General features: G+C 36.1%; 1 protein-coding gene across 5 annotated transcripts in view; it reads right to left on the bottom strand.

The window, feature by feature from the left end:
* Window positions 1-21,130, bottom strand: part of nectin1a (nectin cell adhesion molecule 1a) — a 39,535-nt gene that overhangs the window by 15,262 nt on the left and 3,143 nt on the right. For all 5 annotated transcript variants that reach the window (XR_014537282.1, XR_014537283.1, XM_083564908.1 and 2 more), the window contains exon 2: window positions 831-1,202. Coding sequence is in view for 3 of the 5 variants with exons in the window: in XM_083564908.1 (XP_083421034.1) it covers window positions 831-1,202 (372 nt within the window). In the remaining 2 variants the exon portion in view is untranslated. The remainder of the gene's footprint in view (window positions 1-830; window positions 1,203-21,130) is intronic.

Genomic DNA, 21,130 nt, shown 5'->3' with positions numbered 1-21,130 from the left:
AAATTATGCAACGTTCATTCGTTTCGAATGCTGTAGATGTGGTCATTTCAAGACCGCTCATAACAAACATCTGTTCATCCCATGTTTGACTTTACTCTTCAACACCTGTCTACAATAATGACTTATAATCTCATTAAAGAAAAAGAACGAGTTCCCTTTTGAGCCTCTAGTTTCAAGGTTTTTTTCTCATGTCACCTTCTTCCCACTGCCACCAACAAGTTTACTTGTTAAGAAAAACTAAATCTACATCTGAATCACAATAAATAATTATAAATATACAAATAAAAATAAATGATAAATACATTTATAATTAAATTAAATTTAATTAAAAATTAAGCACATCAAGTAGTATTTTATTTTTAAAATGCGATTGCTGCAAAGTTTTCAGGGGAAAAAAAAAAAAAAATGTTTTCTACTGGAATCTTGGCTTTGTAATCCCTAATAAGAAAAAAGGAGCCAAGAAGCTGTATGTTGTTCCAGATTTGAACACCACATGAGAAACTCAGGTCACCAGCAAAGGCATGTATCCTTGGCTGAACTAAACCAGTCGATATTTACCAAGAAACTGGCAACTCGTTTCACTCACAGGTCTTCCATTAACTGCGATTAAATCTGACATTACCCTGATCAGTGGTTGGCATAAACAATGACTTAATGATTATAATTCTTTGTTTTACCTTCCCAACCCAAAATAATACTGAATATAATGGCAATAATCAAGAGGAAGATCTCTTCTCTCCATGACTGATTAAATTCTGAAATAAACTCTACCCAGATGGCAGTTTAGTGATTTATTTATTTTTCTCATAGTTCATTGTGCTTTAGTATACCGTAAACAGTGAGATTGACCATGCTCTCCCTGTTGCCTGCAGGAAAGGTGGTGTACTCGCAGATGTAGGTGGCCTCATCAGACAGTTTCAGGTTATTGAAGATGATGGTTGTGTCCTCTAATGAAGGTGTTCTTTGGCGAACCGCTGGGTTCTTGAACCTCACACGGTCTTTAAAAGCTGGTAACACAGACACCCCCAGAGCTGGATTGGCGATGGCCACGTTCTGCTTGGTGCCATTGACAGACTTCTGCCAGGTGACCTGGGAGATCTTCACTGGTGGTTTACTGTTGGCAAAATTACAACGCAGCTCTGCCTGAGTGCCCACAAAGCCTGACCGGTCACTGTCCGTGTGAACAGTCTGGCCACTGGCACCTGAGGGACAAGATAAAAATTTAAAAAGTTTTGCTTCATTTCAACATTCCAGCATGCCCACAAAATTTCCCAGATTTTCAAATCTATGTGTTTTTAGTCTCAGATGTTGTACTGCTTCACAACTTTCATGGTCAAACATTATTTGTTATATCCATTATATATTTCACAGATATTTAATAATATTATAATCATTATAAGAATTTTATCCCTTTGGATTATACAGAGCATGGATATCCCTGATAAAACCCATTCATCTGAGAATGTGTGTCTAAAAATAGTGAGGGTTAAGAGCTCTGGCTGCAGTAAGACACTGAAAATAAGCTGCAGTTCAACATTGGCTCAGTGGTTTACATATAGCATGTGATCGTATTTGTGTGTGTCCTAAAGCCAATGTTGGAAAAGGCTGGAATTGAAAAATGGCCAACACAGCATGTAACTAACAACAAGGCTGCATTGTATTGGAGAACAGTCCCTTATCTAACCTTAACATTGGATTGCACTCTTTCTTTCTTTCTTTCTTTCTTTCTTTCTTTCTTTCTTTCTTTCTTTCTTTCTTTCTTTCTTTCTTTCTTTCTTTCTTTCTTTCAAAGCATTTTGTAGTTGGAAATGTTAACTTATGCTGTGCACAATTTCTCTGCCTTAAGGGATTCGCAAACCGAACAAATGTCTTTTTTATTTCAACTCAGCATTTCTTCTTTTGTGACTTGCAGCGTTTGAAAAGTGGAGGTCATCTGTCAAAAATTATTCCCATCTTTATTTTTTCTATGAACATACACACAGAAATAAAGCCAAAACTATCATTTTCCAACAATTATGTAAGCCAGAAGTTTGCTGAATGGCAGTAAAACAGATCGCTCATGACATACAGAGGAATCTGGACAGAGAAAGTTCCACAACTTCCAGCAACTTAATGAGCCACATAAGTTTTACCAGGCAAAAACCAGCTCTATGCTTAAACTAAAAATATGCTATTTCAAATCTTAGACACAACTCATGCACTGTAATGCCATGAACATGATTGCTTATTGTAGTATTTACAAAATATCACACATTTTTAAAGGTTTTACAACATTTTCCCTGAAGATTTCCTCCACTAAGCTCCCATATTATTATAATTATTGGCAAAAATAAAGCTATGACTCAACCACCAACCGATACACAACATATAGTCATAAAATACTTTTACCAGAAATAGAAAAAAGTTGTTTTAGTTCTTTGATTTGATCAAATTTAACCCTGTTTGGATCGGTTTCAACAATCTGTAGCCTCTGGCTACACATTTACATACAAAATAAACATTTAGTCACTTAAACTGTTGAAGTATAAAAGGAATAAAACAGCTGGAAATGTGCTCTAAATATAGGAAAACACCACCTCACTCTTTATTTACATTTTTTTAAAGAATACTTTATTGATCCCACAGGAAAATTGCAATTTCTTTACATATCCCAGTGATGTAGTAAGCTGTGGAGTGCAGGGTCAGCCATGTTACAGCACCCCTAGAGCACAGAGGGTTAAGGGCCTTGCTCAAGGGCCCCATGATTGGCAGCTTGGTGATGCCAGGGCTTGAACCCCCAGACCTTCCAATTAGTATCCCAGAGCCTTAACCACTGAGCTGCCACCTTCCCAGTTTAAATTATAAATAAAGAATTTAAATACTTTTAATTCATAGTACAATTATCAGTCCTCCAGTTTTTTTTTATCAATGTTGCCAAATGATGATTATTATTGTTGTTGTTGGTATTATAATTATTATCATGTTAAAGATGTGTGAAGTCTGGTTAAGGCTGTTAACCGCAATACCCCCTTAAATCTGATCATTCATTGTTAAGAGATTTTCTATGTGAAAAGGCCACAAATGGTGGCTGCACCCCCAAGTCACTCCAGCTCCATGAGAAATACTTATTAATACATAGATGTATAGAGGCAGGAGAAGGAACAATAGAAGAAAAACTTTCAGAGAGGACCAGTTGCTGTCATCTTTGATAAGACTCCAGACGTGGAGAGGAGATGTGTGCTAAACATATCGATAGCACCACTAAAGAAAGATGAGTCTGGAAGGATCCTTGCACATCTAGTGAATACACAATTCATGGAGAATTGCAATCACCCCACTGTTTTCGATGGCTGTTGTCAAAACTCTGCAAGAGTATGACATTGCCAATGAAGATGTCATTGAGTTTAAAACAAACAATGCAGCATACGTGCTGAAAGCATACAGAGGAGCACTGCAGTTTATTTTACTTCATTCCACCAATATTGCCTGTATGGCACTTATCATGCATTTGATTAGAGGTACTTTCTGTACTTTTGTGGACTTAAACACATTTACAATGTAACTTTAGTCAAATGTTTTACATGGCTGGGAGTCACAAAAAAAATACTTGTCCCACTTGTCTTGGACTTTAAATGGAAGTAAACCAACCATGGCCACAAATCCATGTGCTATCCATTGGAAATCCAGCTTCTCTGCAGTGCAATATCACACTGAGAATTTCACTCAATGCATTAGATTTCTACAGGCAGAAATATAGGTACAGTTAAAAATAAAATAGCCCTAACCCCCTCTTCTTCCCTCTCTTCTGGCTTAGGTGTGTGGGCACAATGCTCCACAATCAGTGGAAAATCTAACCAAATTGCGGAAAGCACCAGTGTGTGCAGAGTCCCTACCGGTTCAACTGAACACTGTGTCTGACAGGAGCAAGTTGATGCTGTGAATGTTGAACCTTTTTAAATCAGATACCCTGTCACAACAATGGTATTTGATTACCTTCAGGATCTGCAGAAGAACTTTAAAGCAAACAAAGTGCTCCGTGATGAGGTGTATCAGTCACATGCCAATGTTGACTCATGGCAACACTGTAAATAGTTGAATATACTATCTGCAGTTTTGGTGGCAAGATCCAGAAAGCAGATATTTAGACCTCTATTGCCAGAACTCTATAATCAGCCCACACTGCTGTTGCCAATATAGATGCCTGACATAAGACTAAAAATTTCAGATCAGGAGTCTCTTGCTTCCACCACTGAGCTAGCCAGGCATGGTGTCAATACGTCTTGTGTTTATTTTAGCCTCATAAATATCCTGAAAAAATATTCAGTCAGGCTAATGAAAATCTGAATAAGTATATAAAACATGGACAACCTAGCATTTTCTCATACATACATACATACATCAAAGTTTATCAGCAAACATGCCTTGCATTTATGAATAAGAGCCCCAAACAGTAAAAAAGGCCTTTCCTGGCTTTTCCTCAGTCCTTGAAAAATTATTTGTATGACTACATCACTAATCTGGCAGTTTCCAACCTTGCATTGCCATGCTTCTTATAAAACTTTCCAAAAGTGTTCATTAGTTGGGCATTTCTTTCTGACCTTGTGATCCAGAGTAGTTCTATAGGATTTAAGTTTGGTGACTGGGTAAGCCATTTTATGATAGATAACACTCCAGCTGGGTTTGCTTTTTAATTAATGCTTACAGAGCTTGGATATTCTGTATGCTTCATGTCATTGTCTTGTTGTATGATGAAATTGGTTTCAATTAGTTCAGACAGAATTGCATGGTGTTTAAGTATGAAATGAAAGCCATGTTGGTTACTTTTCCACAAAATAAATTTCCAACCTTCCTTGCTCCAAAACAAATCCAAACCATTAAGCTTCCACCCCCATGTTTGACTGTAGGTGTGAGGCAGTCTGGCAATATCTTCTTTACTTTTCTCTGTCTTACACAAGTTCTTCAGTTTGAGCCAAAAATGTTGAATTTTAACTCATCTATCCACAGAACTTTCTTCCGGGCATTCACTGTCCAATTGTGTGTTTTTCCCTTTTATGAATTTGTTGCATATAAACAAAAGGAACATGCACGTCTGTAAAACATTTTGAGACTAGGCATTTCTAAACGCTTGACGCTGTATGTTTGCAAGCATATCATATCTTAGAATGGCTTATAATCGTTGTTTGCATTCTGTTTGTTTAATGTATAAATTGATCAAGTTTGTGTGATCATCAGAGATATAAAATCTGTGTTAATTGGAGTTAAATGCAATAAGATCTATCTACATTTGTTGTATACAATAACCATGTGATTGGTTCATGATCATATAAGTCAGGTGTGGAATTTTTTATGCTTATACTCTTGTTAAAGTTAATGTCGTCAAATATGTGTTGAAATTTGACAAAACACACATAACCTCTATGCATTTTGGGTCATGTAGAACTATTGTACATTTAGACTTATATAATAAAGCAAATGTAGTATCTTAGAACTATTGTACATTTAGACTTATATAATAAAGCAAATGTAGTATCTTATACATCATTTGAACATTCTGGAAATTACCACCACAAAATCAGTTGCTTGCATGGACAGATAAGAAATTCTTGTCACACTATAAAGCTTAAGCATCAGTGAAGAATAGTCTTTTCATTTAAATAATTTAAATGCCAATCATGTAATACAATTGAGTGACTAGATCCCATATAGTGATTTGAAGAGAAAAAAGAATTGTGGAGGAAAAATATAATAACCAAATGAACACTTCATCATCTACATTCAAATAATATCGTTAAATAACGCTACAGACTAGCTGATATATCCAGTCATTTGATAATATTAAATCTCTTGGTGACAGAGGACTTAAAAATCGGGATTAACATTAGGGCTACTAACTAAATGAGCAGTTAAATGATGCAGGCATTTAGAGCGAGACTGCCCTACATTAGAGTAGACATTGGGGCTGTGGGTTTGCCTTAGCAGGGTCGATGGCTATTATTAAGTGAACACAAATACAGGAAAGCGCTGATGAATGTAGACCTGAGTGCACTGGCTACAACAGCAGATTACTGCACTCAGTAAGGATATTAAGATCCAGGCTGATGTCCAATTGCATGAATGAGGACAATCAGCCCTTTGCCTTCGGCTCGCTGCTGCACTAATACCAAAGACATTACAAACACTTTATTAACCCGTAAACACAAGGCAGCTAAACATAAAGACCAATAACAAGATAACATACGCAAGCTACAAACTGGCGTACTAAGAGCTTCTCCGGATCAGCATCAGCATTAACTTTGTTTAGCAGCAATGAGCTTTTTATTTCAAATTCATTGTGTAAATCCATCATATCCTCTAGCTATAAACTGATCTATCAATCTGCTGTGTGGAAAGAAGCCAAAAACAAGGGGATAAAAAGTTTTTTCTTAACAAATCTATGACAAAATGGATCATATTAGAAATATTGAAACAATTGTTATTTCATCCTGAATGTACCTGTTTTAGTAGTTTCAAAGTCACCAGATCGTTGTAGTGGTAAAAATGATAGAACCCTTAATAGGATAAGTAATACCATTTACATAATGACAATTGTATTCGTTTTAATGGAACCTGTACTGGTCCCTGTGGGTCACTCTAATTTGTTGCCTTTAATTGGTGCCATGATATGAAACCATTATCGACCAATAGAAGACCTCTGACCACTTGTAGATCCCATACTGGTATTTAATGGACACCAAGTGAGACCATTAGGATATCATTAAGCATCCAGATTCCAACAAGTCACTGCAATGGTTTCTCTGGTTTGATGTTAATGATTTAATGATGTGCACAAACACAATGTGATGGAAACCATTTGGCAGTGGTTTTAATAGGTAACAGCTGATGGTTTACAATGGCAATTGTAGTGGAAAAAACATTCAAATTTCTGTAATGGTTTCTATTGTTGTTGTTTTTTCAGTATTGAAGACTCAGTGGTTTGACTGGTTTTATTTAGGCTGGAGAAAATTACTAATCCACATCCACTAAAAATTACATAATGTGGCCACCCCATCTGTATATGCACTGAAAAGAATCCCCATCGGATATTAACAGCACACATCTTTACAACATTTGTTTTCTACTAAGCTACAAATTTGTGAGAGCAGAGAAACATTTAGCTATGTCTTATAAAGTATGATAGTGTTACGAACAGCTAATAACGACCTTATAGAAATTTTAAGTAATATCTCAAAATGCTACATATTGTTTGTGTCTTCAATTTATTCTCACCTGTTTTTTATTTGTATTAGCTAGAAAAACGTACCCATGCCTTCCACGTGGGTTGGTCATCCCACATGCTACCACTCTAGCAAGATATACCCTTGTTTAAAGTCTTTGTTTCATACATGAAATTCAGAAATACATTATTTTTTTACAAACACAAAATTCTTTGTTATTCTAAGTTTAAAATCTGAAATGTAACATTTCAATAAAATCTTTTATTATTATTATTATATAGTTGATACCTCTAGGGGTTAAGAAGTAGCAGTCTGGCCAAAAATGAAATGCATATACCTCAGAATCAATCAAACAAAAGCATGTTTGCTATTTTTACACTAAAGCTACAAGGCAAATTATGTTACAAAGAAATCCGTCAATGTTATGGATGTTGGCTTCGTTAAAAACGTCAGGAAAACAGCAGGCACCTTCCTTAAACGTGATTTGTTTGACCACTTGTGCATTTAACAGTTAAATGTGGTTTGAATGATGTTAAACTGGTGCTATGTTGCCTTACTTGTTTGCATAATTGGCTTTGTGGCTCTAGTGTAAAAGAAAAAAGAGAAAAGTTTAAGCTGCCAAACTTGGCCGATGTCTTGGCTGATAGAATGCATTTGGGGGTAAAGGGAATATTGTTTAAAGTTTCATTTTTGGCCAGACTCTGCCTTAAAGATTTGTTGGGATTTGTGCAAAATATTTTTATCCACAAAGGACCAATTACTATAGGCAGGAGCAAATCTGTCCTTATAAAGACTTGTGAATGCACACAGCTCAGACAGGGGAGTTGAGCAGGGACAGGAAGGAGGAAAAACACAAAGCATTTTTTATAACATGATGCTTTTTTCAGTTTGATCTTTCACACTGTGGCAACACCTCCAGGTTATATTTAGCCAGTCGGTATTAATCACGTGTGTTAGAGCAGTTGTGTACTGCTATGCTCCTATAGCTCATGGCAGCACTTTGTACCCTGATGGCTAAATAACCTCTTAGTACACCTCATATTTTATTCCCTTCACTCTGGGTGACTAAAAAAAACAAAACTGAGCCGCTTCTGGGTGTTTTTTCCTTCTCACTGAATTTTAAAATCTAACTGCTCTTTATTTATTGCATATTTGGTTTTCTTATTTTTTGAGCTCACAAAGCAGGGCCCCTTTCTATCTGCAAATGGTATATACATTAGCTTAGGTCCTATTAAATGTTCAGAAAAATGCATTAATTAAATACAGTATACTGTAAACAAACTACTGGGATGTAACAATCCTGTAATTGTTTTTATTTAATTATCCTTAATATGAATAGTAACAATAAACAGTCTTATTTACTTCTCAACTACTCATGCCTCAAGTCCCACAAGTTTCCTTCATGGTCCCTGGTGTGATCTTGAGATTAGGTTACTATCTGTTGTTTTTTTAGGTTTCTTTGTGGGTTTCCTCTTAGATCTTTGGTTCCCTTCCAGCTACCAAAAATTGGCAAAATTGCCCATAGGTGTAAATGTGTTTACATTTATATGTATGGCATTTGGCAGATGCCCCTTTACAGAGCAACTTATAACTATATAAGTATATATATAAGTATATATATAACTATAACTCGGGCCTTGCTCGAGAGCCCAGCAGCAGCAGCAGCTTGGTAGTGCCAAGTTTATTACGCAAGACATTCCAAAAAAAAAGTCCAAAATTTTAACTAATGAGCTACCACCACATGGTGCTTTTAAAACTTTTGGTTATTGCAAAGCCTATAGCCAATAAATTCTGTTGTTTGTTTTCAGTCTTTCAGTTTTTTATTATATTTATTTTGTCTTTTTGGATTGCCCTCTGTTTTTTCCACTACACATCTTTGGGGTATTTTTTTAACCCTTTTCCCTTTTTTTTTTCTTGAAGTCTGTGTATACTTTGAAATTGGAACTGAATGACACTTCTGCACATGGATCCCCTTTCCACCTCTGAGTCCCCACTGTTGCACTGGAACAGATTAGTGTTTTTCTGCTTAACACCTAGACAGTAGGTCTATAAATTATTGTTTAGTCTAAGGCTATTCATGACACATCTCAGGCACAGGCTGTACAAGGGAAATGACGGATGGCTTCAAAAATGAAATTCCACTGCTGAAAGATCTGTAATCTAAAAGTAATAAAAAGTTTGATGGAGAAGCACACTACACCTGCGACCCACTCTGTCCCTGTTCACGACCTGCTAAAGACAACCACTGGTCTGTGACGTGTAATAACACGGATAAAAAAACTAGTCAGATTCTTGCACTCATGCTTGACCACTGAGGCAACATTTCAACACTGATAAAAAACGTGGAGTGCTGAATTTCACTCCTTTTAGAATTTGTATTTTTGGAGAAATATCCATAATGCGCTGAAAAAGCAATTAGTAGGCCTCAGTTGACAGAAATGTGTCTCTAATCAACCAGCGGTGCCTTCAGTGTGTGGGTCTAAGGACATATTTTAGGTTTAGTAAAGGTTCAATCTGTCCACTTTAGTCATTCAGTCTGTCAGCAAGGAGGCAATTAATGTCAAAAATACAATGCAAAGTAATATGGTTCTACATAGAGTTTATCTGTATATTTTATATAAGCAGTCCTATTCTTTTCAGCGTGGGATGTTGTATGGTTTACACAATATTCTGAGCCTGCTAAATTTGTAATCAATTCTTAAATTACTATATATATATATCCTCTGCTTTGCCTTTTCTTTCCAACTCATTAAAATGTTTTGTCCCAATGGCATTAGACCAATTTCTTTTTTTCCAAGAACTTGAATATTATTAGATAATAAATTAGTGCAATGGAAAACCATAACCCACACACGAAATGAACCCCGAAGTAATTTTCAAGTGGAAGCTTTGAATTTGAAATTATATTTAGTCTTGACAGAAGGGCCCAGGCAAGACAGCACATTGTAAAACGGATGTCACGGTCCTGAGGACACGGGCTAATGAGAAGTGAAGGCTGTCTTGGAACCAGTCTGTGTCTAAACCTCTCGATTTATTTTTTATGTCAAGAATAAAGACATGCAACTCTCCGTATTGCAAGATGAGGCCAATATGTCAGTATTACAATAAGAGAAAATGGCAGGAACATAGCCCAACAATCATGGCCCAGTTTTAAGCTGATAATGCATTCTGCAATTGCACATCGTAGTTCAGTGTTTCGAAAATTGACACACATTCACTTGCGTATGTAATTACAATCTTCTAAATAGGTGCAGGAGCCTTTTAGTGCTTTTAATAAAAATTAAGTGGAGGGTTACTACTGTTTTGTGCTTTAGCCTTCATTATTTTTTTAGCAGTGTTTTTTCCCGCAGAAACAATTTATACTTCAGCAATACCACCTTTTCCTATTAATCAAAACTGATAATAACATGACCGTGTGAGAGGAGATTCTAGAGTACAGTATGAATAAATAATGAAAGAAACAAATACAGACATGAATATGAGACTTTCTATTATCTCCAGAATTAAAGCCTGCCAGAAAGGCTCACACTGCATCTAATTGAGATTTTAAGTGTGAATTGAGCCTGGAATCCTTTTGCACCAATACAAACTGCTCCATGATACATTTATAGCATCCTTACTAACTGCCTGTTTTGTGTGGCAGTGGTTTCAATTAGTTTTCTGCTATATTTGCTTCCAATATTGTGTAAAATAGGACCAATTACATACCTAAGAAAATACACATCTCTATAAGACCAGCTATAAACTGATATAAAAAGTGATGTAACTATAGTTGAGGAATTGTCCAAAGAGAGAATTCACCCATCAAACTAAAAGGCATTTCCGTCCAGGAACACAGTGGTAGGGTTTGTATTTCATTTAAAAAAAAAGAAACAAAAAAAGCTTTCAGTTTAAATCTGGCTTTAAATCCCAGTACTGATATCGAAACAGAAACCGTCAGTGGTATTGTTTTATTCCCCTAATACATACTCATGCATACTTGTATCTTCCTACATGCTAGCTCAGCAGTTCAGGTTGTGAACCCCCTTGCTAGTAAGTTCAGTTCAAATTCCTGTACTGACATAAAGCAACTGCTGGGCCCTTGAGCAAGATCCTTAACTGCTCAGCGCTGTGCTTGGATTGGAATCTTCCCCACTTGGAAGCTGTCTGCCAAATGTGATAAATGTTCGGAATAAAGCAAAGTTGGCAGTGTTAACCAAAAACCCATATATTACATAGTACAGAGGCTATTTTAAATCTCAGGTTGATCAAATCAGCGGCAGCAAGAGATGACAGGCGAACTTTTATCGCTAGAGGATCCTAAGAACACGATGAGATGTTTCTGTCTCAGGTCCCTGTCTCATCATCTTTTTGTGGCACAGCACTTATTTTAGTTAACTTTTAAAGTTAGCGACTCACATCACACTGCAGTGGATTTCTTAAACACGCGTGATCAGTTTAAGCAGACAATAGTGATAGCTCTATTTCTATTTGCAGGTTTATATAAATGGGCTCATTTTAATCATGTTATTGTTTCTATAGCAACATCTTATTTCTATTGACTGTGATGGACAAGTTTTCGAAAAAAAAAATAAGTAAAAAAGTAACTAAATAATTAAATGAAACAAAATCCAATACCACCAGCATTGTGTTCATTGTATTGCTCATGAAAGCTCAAAAGAAAATCTCAGTCATATTTTATAAGTCGACTTTGGGAACTGATTATTAGATTATTAGTCTTACTGGAAGTCTTTGAAAAGTCTGAAATGATTCAAAGACCATTTGTTCCTGTTAAAGCTACTTCTCTTGCCTTACAATTCTTTGGACCTGTCAGCAAATGGCTCCAGATGTGCAATCTTTATTCTCAGAAGTGCAAACCTTTTGTATTATTTGCACTGCAGCTTTAGAATAATGGGCATTAGGTGGAAAAAATGAAAAATAAGCCAGAATTTTATTTAGTCAAAGAAATGGTTCAACAGAAAATCTATTTGACCCAATCTTCCATCAAACTCAAATGCAATTATAGTGTTTGCTTCTTAGTTTTGCACTACAGTCATTTAAGGAGTCTGTTGGTAGGAGGTAGGGGGTTCTTTTGAGTTTGAACAACTCTTTTATTGTCTTCAGCAAAATGGTACTAAATAAAGTGTTCCAAAAAAGTGTAATTCCACTTGTGTCAGATTGCTCTGCCTGCAAAATTATAGTGTTACAGCTACACAGTGAGAGCTTCTTCATGTTTATAGATTACAGAAAGTCACACTGTGTCCTAAACCACAGCAGTATGGCTGTGTGAAGGCTGCTTGATAACACCGTGTGAACAGCCAGCTTCGAAGCTTGTTGTGCGTCACATTCTAGGAAACAAAGGCCAAAAAAATCCTTGCTTCTAAGGTATTCTGTGATATCAGTTGAATTACAAAATAGATTCTCCAGCAATAGTTTTGTGATGCAGATTTACTCCTTTAATCAACAAAAGAAAGATTTTTACACCACCAGAACTTGTTTACATCTCACCATTAGTCATAAAGGTGCTTTACTGAGTTGAGCAGAGTGAGGAACTCTAAAGCCACTGATTTTATTAAATGGACATCAATCAAGAACTGGATGCAATTTAAGACACAGACAGGTGAAAAAATTTTTTTACTCTATGGGGGCATTTAATTTATTTGTTATGCTGACAGAGTTTGAGTCCACTCATCCCCATATAGCAAAAACTAATGGCAAATCAATACAAAGCTCATCTGCCTGATCACCTCTGTCCTACTATGAACCATTTCTCACGCCAATGGTCTTATCCAGGATGACTCCTTCCCCCTCCACAGGACATGAGAGTTCACTGTACAATTTCTTGGGGATGAAAATAACACTCAATGAAACCCAGTTAAACACCTGTGGAAGATTTCTAGAGTAATGTGTTAGAGAGTGCTCTATCATTATCATCATGATTATCATTATCATCAAAATACCAACTGAGAATATTTTTTGGTGTTCATCGCTCCAGTAGAATTGAATATGTCGATTTAGGGCTAAGGTGCACTTGTGCTGATCTTGTAGCATGCAGAGGAGGACGAAATACACAAAGGTTCTGTAGTTACAAAAATACAAATCCTCTGCAGAAATCTCACTACAACACAAGTAAAAAATAATCCTTCTATAGTACATTTCTACTTAAGTTAAAGTAGAACTTGCTGTTGAATATACTTTAGCAACAAAAGGAAATGTACAGATATATGAGAACTATATTTCAATCATTCAAGAAATAAAAAATTCAATTCTCTTACAAATCATATCTTTATTAGTATCATATCAGTGAGGGTACCTGTATTCCACGCACCCACTCTCATGAGAACAGTGACATTACGGTTGTGGATTCATGACACAATTTATGTATTCACTTTAAAATAGAGATGAAATGCATGATTTCTGTAATAAAGTGCAGAAATGGACAATTAAAAATTACAATACTCTGATAAAGTACTTTACTTTAGTACTTTAGTTTTACTTTGTTGCTGGTTCGGTTGCAGTGGTCCAGCAACTTAAATAAAAATGTATGGTCTATCTTTTAATTTGTCACCCATCTGTCATTGTAAGCACGTGTTACTTCTGTTTTAACTTGCTCTGTCGCTAAAAAACAAACTTGGTATATGAAATAATCTTTGGTGAAATTGGTGTATTTTTTTATGTAAGCTAAAAAGGAATTAGAAAAATTGCCTAGCACAGGAACAATGTGACTGTTATTTCTGTACAGAGAGTAACGTGCCAAGAATCTCTTCTCCTCACTGGTAAGTACAAGAAATGTGATCCAGATGTAGAACTTTCTCTGCTTCTGATTAAGAAAATCCCCAGTGGGGTTTAAACAAGATCAAATGCTAGCACTCCAAAACTGTATATATATTTTTACATTGAAGAGGCACTAGGGGATGGATAAAACAGAATTTATGGTCCAACGATGATTATATATGTATGATATACTAGAGATGTATGATATTCTGTAATAGATTTTGCAGTGTCCTGCATGAGTCTATTCATTTTTTTATCTGAAAGATTTCACTTTTGTGCCCTGTGTGTAGACTAGTATGAAATACATGTCCACAGCCTCAGGGTCAGTGCAAGTTCATGAAATGTTTCGAGCAAACCGAAAGCCAGGACATTCAACCCACATTCCCTTTTAGCCACTCGAGAATGTGATATGTTCACTCTGCTTCATTTTGATCAGCCTTTTTTAAAAAAAAGGGTGTCATCTGATATTATCCCGGAGCTTCAGTAGTTTTCATAACAGCTGGGTATCAGAGCTGTTAAAACAGTGTCAGAAACAAGAAAGGAAGGATGTGTATAGGACGCTATTGTTTAACTTCCTCAATATAGCAGCTCTTTTTCCCATGCTAGTAAAAATGTAAGCTCACACATTTTCCATTCCCTGTAAATGTATTTCAGTGTACACAGTGCACTTCAGTGGCACAGACAGGAATTAATTTCAGGGAAGGCTGAACAAATATGCTAAATGAAATCCCTGTAGGATTAAATTGATAAGTGTGACATGCTCATGCATTTGGGGGAGATGCCGCCAAACCAATCCTGTCATATTAAATAATATTCATATAAATAGACATAGGAAATGAAATGCATTTATGACAGTTCTACTGGAAAAGATTAAAAAAACATAGATAATATATTGTTATAGAAATGACATCTCAGCTCCATACTGTTTTATTTTCTCCTCCTCACTAAACCACGGGTAATTTATTCCCTGGTCACATATGCTCAAAGTGTAACTAGCTGGTTAGCTGCATCGTGTGTGAACACCAAAAAAAGTCCCTGTAACCTCATGACCTTCATAGCAGTAAAGTTGAATGACTTCCACTGAAGTTACATTTATTTTAAAGAAGATAGCTTGGAGCCTTTTCTCAGTATGAAGTGTCAACACAGTATGCTTGGGTGGTTATACAGAAACAAGAGCACAGTATCCTCAGGCATTTCACTTATATGCACACAGACCATCTTTATTATTCTGTCAGTCAGAAGTAATAGAGCTCAGGATTAAACCCTGATGCCACGTCACAATAAACCTTTAACTTCTATATTACTAGGTTAGATTTCTCAGACCCTGCAGAGGTTTCCATTTTAATCTTGACACATAGTGCCTAAATGTTACTGATGTAAGACAATGGCATACTTTTCCTTTTCTCGTTTATGTTGCAAGCCCATTCTCATACAACCCACACAATCCTAGAACCCTTAGAAATAATTAACAGCAATTTAGAACAACAATTCAGCAGGCGTACCTTCATAAGCTACATTCAACACAGCTAACAATATAAGCTGAAATATATCAGAGACCAAAAAAAATAAAATAAAAATCTTATGGTTATTTAGACAAAGAAAGAGAAGTCCCATATTTAGCAACTGAGTCATGTTCAGGTGGCCTGCAAAGGTCATCATCCCCTCATATTGCATTCACATTCCCCTGGGTTTAGTGAACAAAATCCGGAAACCGTATCATGCCCCAGGATGACCTTCTCTGCTTTTCAGTGCTAACCATTACACATACTTTACAGTGCTGGCTATTTAGAATTAGAATCAGTAAAGCAAAAATTTATGCAGGATACGACTATATTTGGAATATTTTATTACTGGAGTTAAATACTAGTACAGACATTTAATTAATAGCCACACAGACACGTACAGCTTTAATGCTCTTTAAAGGCTACATCGTTCACTATGAAAATGAATGAAATCTGAATTTGAAGTGCAAAATGATATATGTGTACCATATTACACTATTAAATTACATACTCTAGCATTAACTCCAGCAGGGAGTGGACGACCTGCTGGCTGACATACAGTAGCTCTGTGGAAATGGTTGAATTTTAAACTAAGAGCACGCAGCATGGAAGCTCATGTCTGTCAACAATGTCTTCATTTATATCCCAATGACCAAGTACACGTAAAAGTCCAGCTGCTCACAATGGCAAAGACTTTACTGTTTAGAGATAGATTTGTATCTGCTTTTTGAACATCCCAGGGGTTCAATAGGGTTGGGGTCAAAGCCTTATAGCAGGTCACTCTATATCTTCCACTCCAACCCATGTAAAACATATCTTCATGAAGCTCATATGCATATTTATTGTCATGCTGAAACAGGCTTGGGTCTACAATTTCTGCCTCCATCTTTGTGGTATCAGTTAAGGAAAGAACTACATATGGCTATAAAAGTCATGTGTTTCCTCATATTTTTATTTATAGGGTAGACAGATGTTTATTGGACCTTAAAAGTTTATTTAGATTTATTTGACATCAAATATAGGTTTAAGGAATGAGCAGGATTGTTCCAAATTAATATATTTGCCTCCATAACAATCAGTGAGGCTACTTAAAATTATTCCACACATTCTGACTAATCAGCACCAGTGTTGTTTTATAAAAATATGATAGAATAACTAAGAAAATGATGTGGTTGAATATAGTATCAACACAGCAAGATATTCGAATATACAATCTGTAATTACAATAAGATTGTTGTGTTTCTAACTACAGCTCGGTTACAGAAGGCAGCCTTAAGCCAGACATTATAGTTAATGCAATGTGCCAGGAAGCTGTAGGGGCTGCTGTCTCACTGAGTAATACTATTAGGCAGGGTTAGTCACACTTGACAGTGTTACTGTCATTGCATGCCATAACATTCTTCCAATCTATGATTATTATCTGCACTGCTGTTTACTTGACACGAGAATGGATGATTCTGCTCTGATAAAAGACTCTTTCCAGTCTGTGATAAGGAAACATAATGATTGGATGTTTGTAATCTTGCACTAGCGAGCTCTCAGTGCGTGTGGGGGGATGGAGGCGGCTGTGTTATTACCCTGTCTTTTGTAATCACTGCTCCTGATCACTCCAGTCCAGACTGCAATGTGCAGGTTTCAGCTTATCAGTAGTATGACCCACGGTCAAGTCCAGGTCTTTCCTACATGGCCTGTGACCTGCTGCATTGCTTCTGTGTGGATAAATCGTACAGTATCACCATGGCAACGATCCAGAGCGTAACAGATGGTTTGGAGCGTGCTCAGTAGAGGCTAAAGAGGGATTGATGAGACCCAGAGGGCGAAAAGTGGGTCAGGATTATCCTCTGTACAGTCAGATGATGCTGGACACCAGAAATAAACACATACACACACAAATTCCCTGTGAAGCAAGGATGTGCGGGATGTGCATTTGAATATATTGAGGGGATTATCTGACAGGCTTTCATATAACTGTGAAAGGGGTTTTTTCCTTTCTGACATTAAGCTCTAAGCATGTTGCATAATTCATATAAAATAATCTGAATTAGTTCACAGGCATCATTTTCAAGGGGCTAATGCTAAAATATACCTTTATTTGTCTGCACAAATAGTGCAAAAAAAACCTAAAACCTAATATAACACTGCAAATAGTACACCCTATGTCATTATTCTGTTGTTAGTTAAGTGGAATTTTACTAAATTAAGGAATTGAATTTTACTATTATTTTATTGTCAATAATATACCTATATAAATTAATAATCACTCTTTTTATGGCATCTCAATTCTATAAGTGTATTAAGTAGTAAAAAAAAATAAAAATTGTAAAATAACAAGTAGTAATAAGTTAGAAGTGTAACAAAAAATAATGGGGCATTCAGAATGAACCATATTCAAATCCATGTCTAAAGGAAAATATCATGAACCAAAGCAAAGACCAATCTTCTGAGTTGCTCCCGACTGTTAAGTCCATAATCCACAAAAAGCTAGTAAAAAGTGTATGGAATCCAGTATTAAGGTACTGATGAGGAGAGCAGTACGTAGGTGCTTCTAAAACATTAGATGGCACCATGGGTAACATTTTAGGCCCTAACCAAGATCATCAGTAGATAATAACCAGCCTTGCAGTTGGCTTCAGCTCATTTTATCCATCCAGTCCACTGAGGTAACCTCTCTACATCACTATAAAGATCTGGAATGTCTGCAAAAATTGTTTTTACGTTTTTAGTCTGTCATTTTACCTCACCTTAGCTGTTTTAAAGACTGAAATTCAAACAAGATAAACCCCTACCTTAAGCCTTCCCCGAACACACACACTAGGCTAGAACACCTTAATGTTAGAAGCAGAGCTTTTCGAAGTGACAGAAAACATGATTGACATGCAAGTAAAGGTGCCTCCTTGTCTCAGTTGGTTATATCGGCTCTCCACAAGAGCGCAGGGCGCCTGGGCTCAAACCGAGAACTATCCTTGCATATGTCAATTTCCCATCACATAACTTGGGCCATTAAAGAAGGATGAGGTTTTTCTGTGGTTATTAGATGGTGGACACACAGCATTTCATTTAATATTAATGCACTGCATAGCATGAGGCACAGTATATATATATATATATATATATATATATATATATATATATATATATATATATATATATATATATATATATATATATATATAAAAGAAGTACAACACTTTAATGATACATCTCAGAGAAAGTTTTTAATGTAGACTCCTTCCATAACTGTTAATCAAAAATTGTGTTTATTTATTGTGTGAATATGTTTATTATATACTTAAATTGTTATCATTGGCAAATCCTTGTGAATTAGCTGTAACTATAGTAACAATAAAGTATTAACTAATTACATATAATGTAAAGCTATATACACAGAGATGGCAAAAGTTCACACATCCTTCCCTCAAGTAGAAGTACAGATATTCATGTTTTGAAAGTTGACATACGTTGAAGTACTGACTACACTTTTAATCAAGTTAAAGTGAAGAAGTTTGACATGTACTTAAGTAAAGAGTGGTAATTACGGCTACCTGTTTAGTTAGTGTCATGCTGGTAACTGGCCCTCACATCATATTAATACCGTATTTTCCGGACTATAAGCCGCTACTTTTTCCCCACGCTTTGAACCCCGCGGCTTAAACAACGAAGCGGCTAATTTATGGATTTTTCCTGGGTTTTTCCCGGTTTCACAAACTTCAAGCCAAAAAATTCAACCCCATAACATTAGACCAATGAAATTGCAGAACGGGTTCAGGTGAACCAATGTAACTTTTTATATTAAATCAGATGCACTCCCACTGAATCAGACCGCACCACATCATAAATATGGATGAGGTTCCTCTGACATTTGACCTGCCGCTCACTCACTAACTACAGCTGCAACAGAAATCATATAAGCACAGACAGGTTTCCAAAACTCATGCTTTTTTATTTTTCTTGGCAGATAGCGGAAAAATGCGGCGGCAGGCTATTCCCAAAATGCCGCTCTGCTCTTAAAGGAGCCACAACATATTTCACCCGTTACACCATGTAACAGACACTGTCTTTTGTTAAAGCCTGTGTAAAGTTCATTAGTTTCCGTGTAGACGGAGCTTATAGACAGGTGCGGCTTATTTATGTTCAAAATAAAAATCTTTGTTAAATTCAGCTTATATAACAGCTTATATATGGGTGCGCTTTATAGTCCGAAAATTACAGTATATTAATACACCATATAGAAAACAAACAGAGAAAAGATGATGATGATGATGATCAGGTGATCAGGAATGTCTTTGTTCTCAGTCATGTTTACATTGCTGACTCCCTCTGTCTCATCCATGTTAACCCCATACTTCTTGTTGCCTTCTGCCTTGCTCGTTATTAGCTTTGTAGGCTAGCCTACGTCTGTGGTGTGTGAAAGCCAGGAAATGATAGACCAGTGGTAGATTGAAAAACCTATGCAACGACAAGAATGGTGGATGATTTAAAAATTTTAAGAGTGAGTGAAAGTTGTCCGAAAAATAAATAGTAACGTACTGATACCAGAAAAATCTATTTAAGTACAGTAACGAAGTATTTGTAATTTATTACTACCCATCTTTGGCTATATATATATATATATATATATATATATATATATATATATATATATATATATATATATATATATATATATATATATATATATATACGATCGTTCCACAGGATAATATTTTTCAACTGGCAACAAGTTATTTATCTCTAAATGATGCAGTGAAAAACTTTTTCTTAATCTATTGTCAATTCTTTTTCTATTTTCTTAATCAGCCATGTTGGAAGGCATATCAGGTGGTTGGGGGTTCCTCTGTTTCCAAAGGGTAAAATTATAGGTCTGCATCAAGCAAAACAACTAAGGAGATTACTGAAATTAATAAAAGAGGGATAATAACTGTCCATAACATTATTAAATCCTGGATGTATAGTGGTGAACCATCATTTTCGAGAAAATAATTTGGTCAGAAAATATCTAAAATGATTGTGATTATAAACATTTGGTGATATCAAATAGTAAAAATAACCAACAAAAAAAAACAAAGAACTCATGAATAGTAGGGAAAGTAAGAGCATTTCAACATACACTCTGCAAAGAGAACTCAGGGAATTGGGACTTAGCTGCTGTATAGCCTCAAGAAAACTACTTATCATTGTAGCTAATTGAAACAAAAAGTGTTCAATTTGCTAGGGAGCATAAAAAATTTACTCTGAAGCAATAGAAAAAGGGAATGTGGTCTGGTGAGCCCAGAGTTACCCTGCTCCAGAGTGATGGGCCATCAGGGTATGAATTAAGGCGGATAAAGTAATGCACTCATTATACCAAGTGTCTGCTATACAGGCCTGTGGGGGAAGTGTTACGATCTGGGGTTACTTCAATTGGTCAGAGGTCTTCGTTCAGCAATGTTATGTGTCAAAAAACTGAGGTCAACTGATTACTGTAATATACGTAATGACCAGTTTTCCAGCAATCAGTTTTTTCCCCCTGACAGCACAGGCATATTCCAAGTTGACAGTGAAAGGATTTATCAGGCTCAATCTATGAAAAAGAGGTTCAGGGAGCATGGGAGCCCCCCAAAGGTCAGATCTTAACCCCATTTGAGAATCATTGGAATGTGTTGAGATGACTTCCCAATGGTCTGTCTCTTCCATCATTAATAC

Source organism: Silurus aristotelis, assembly GCF_946808225.1.
Source record: "Silurus aristotelis genome assembly, chromosome: 16".
NCBI classification, from domain to species: Eukaryota; Metazoa; Chordata; class Actinopteri; order Siluriformes; family Siluridae; genus Silurus; species Silurus aristotelis.
This window is presented reverse-complemented; position numbering and strand designations above follow the sequence as displayed.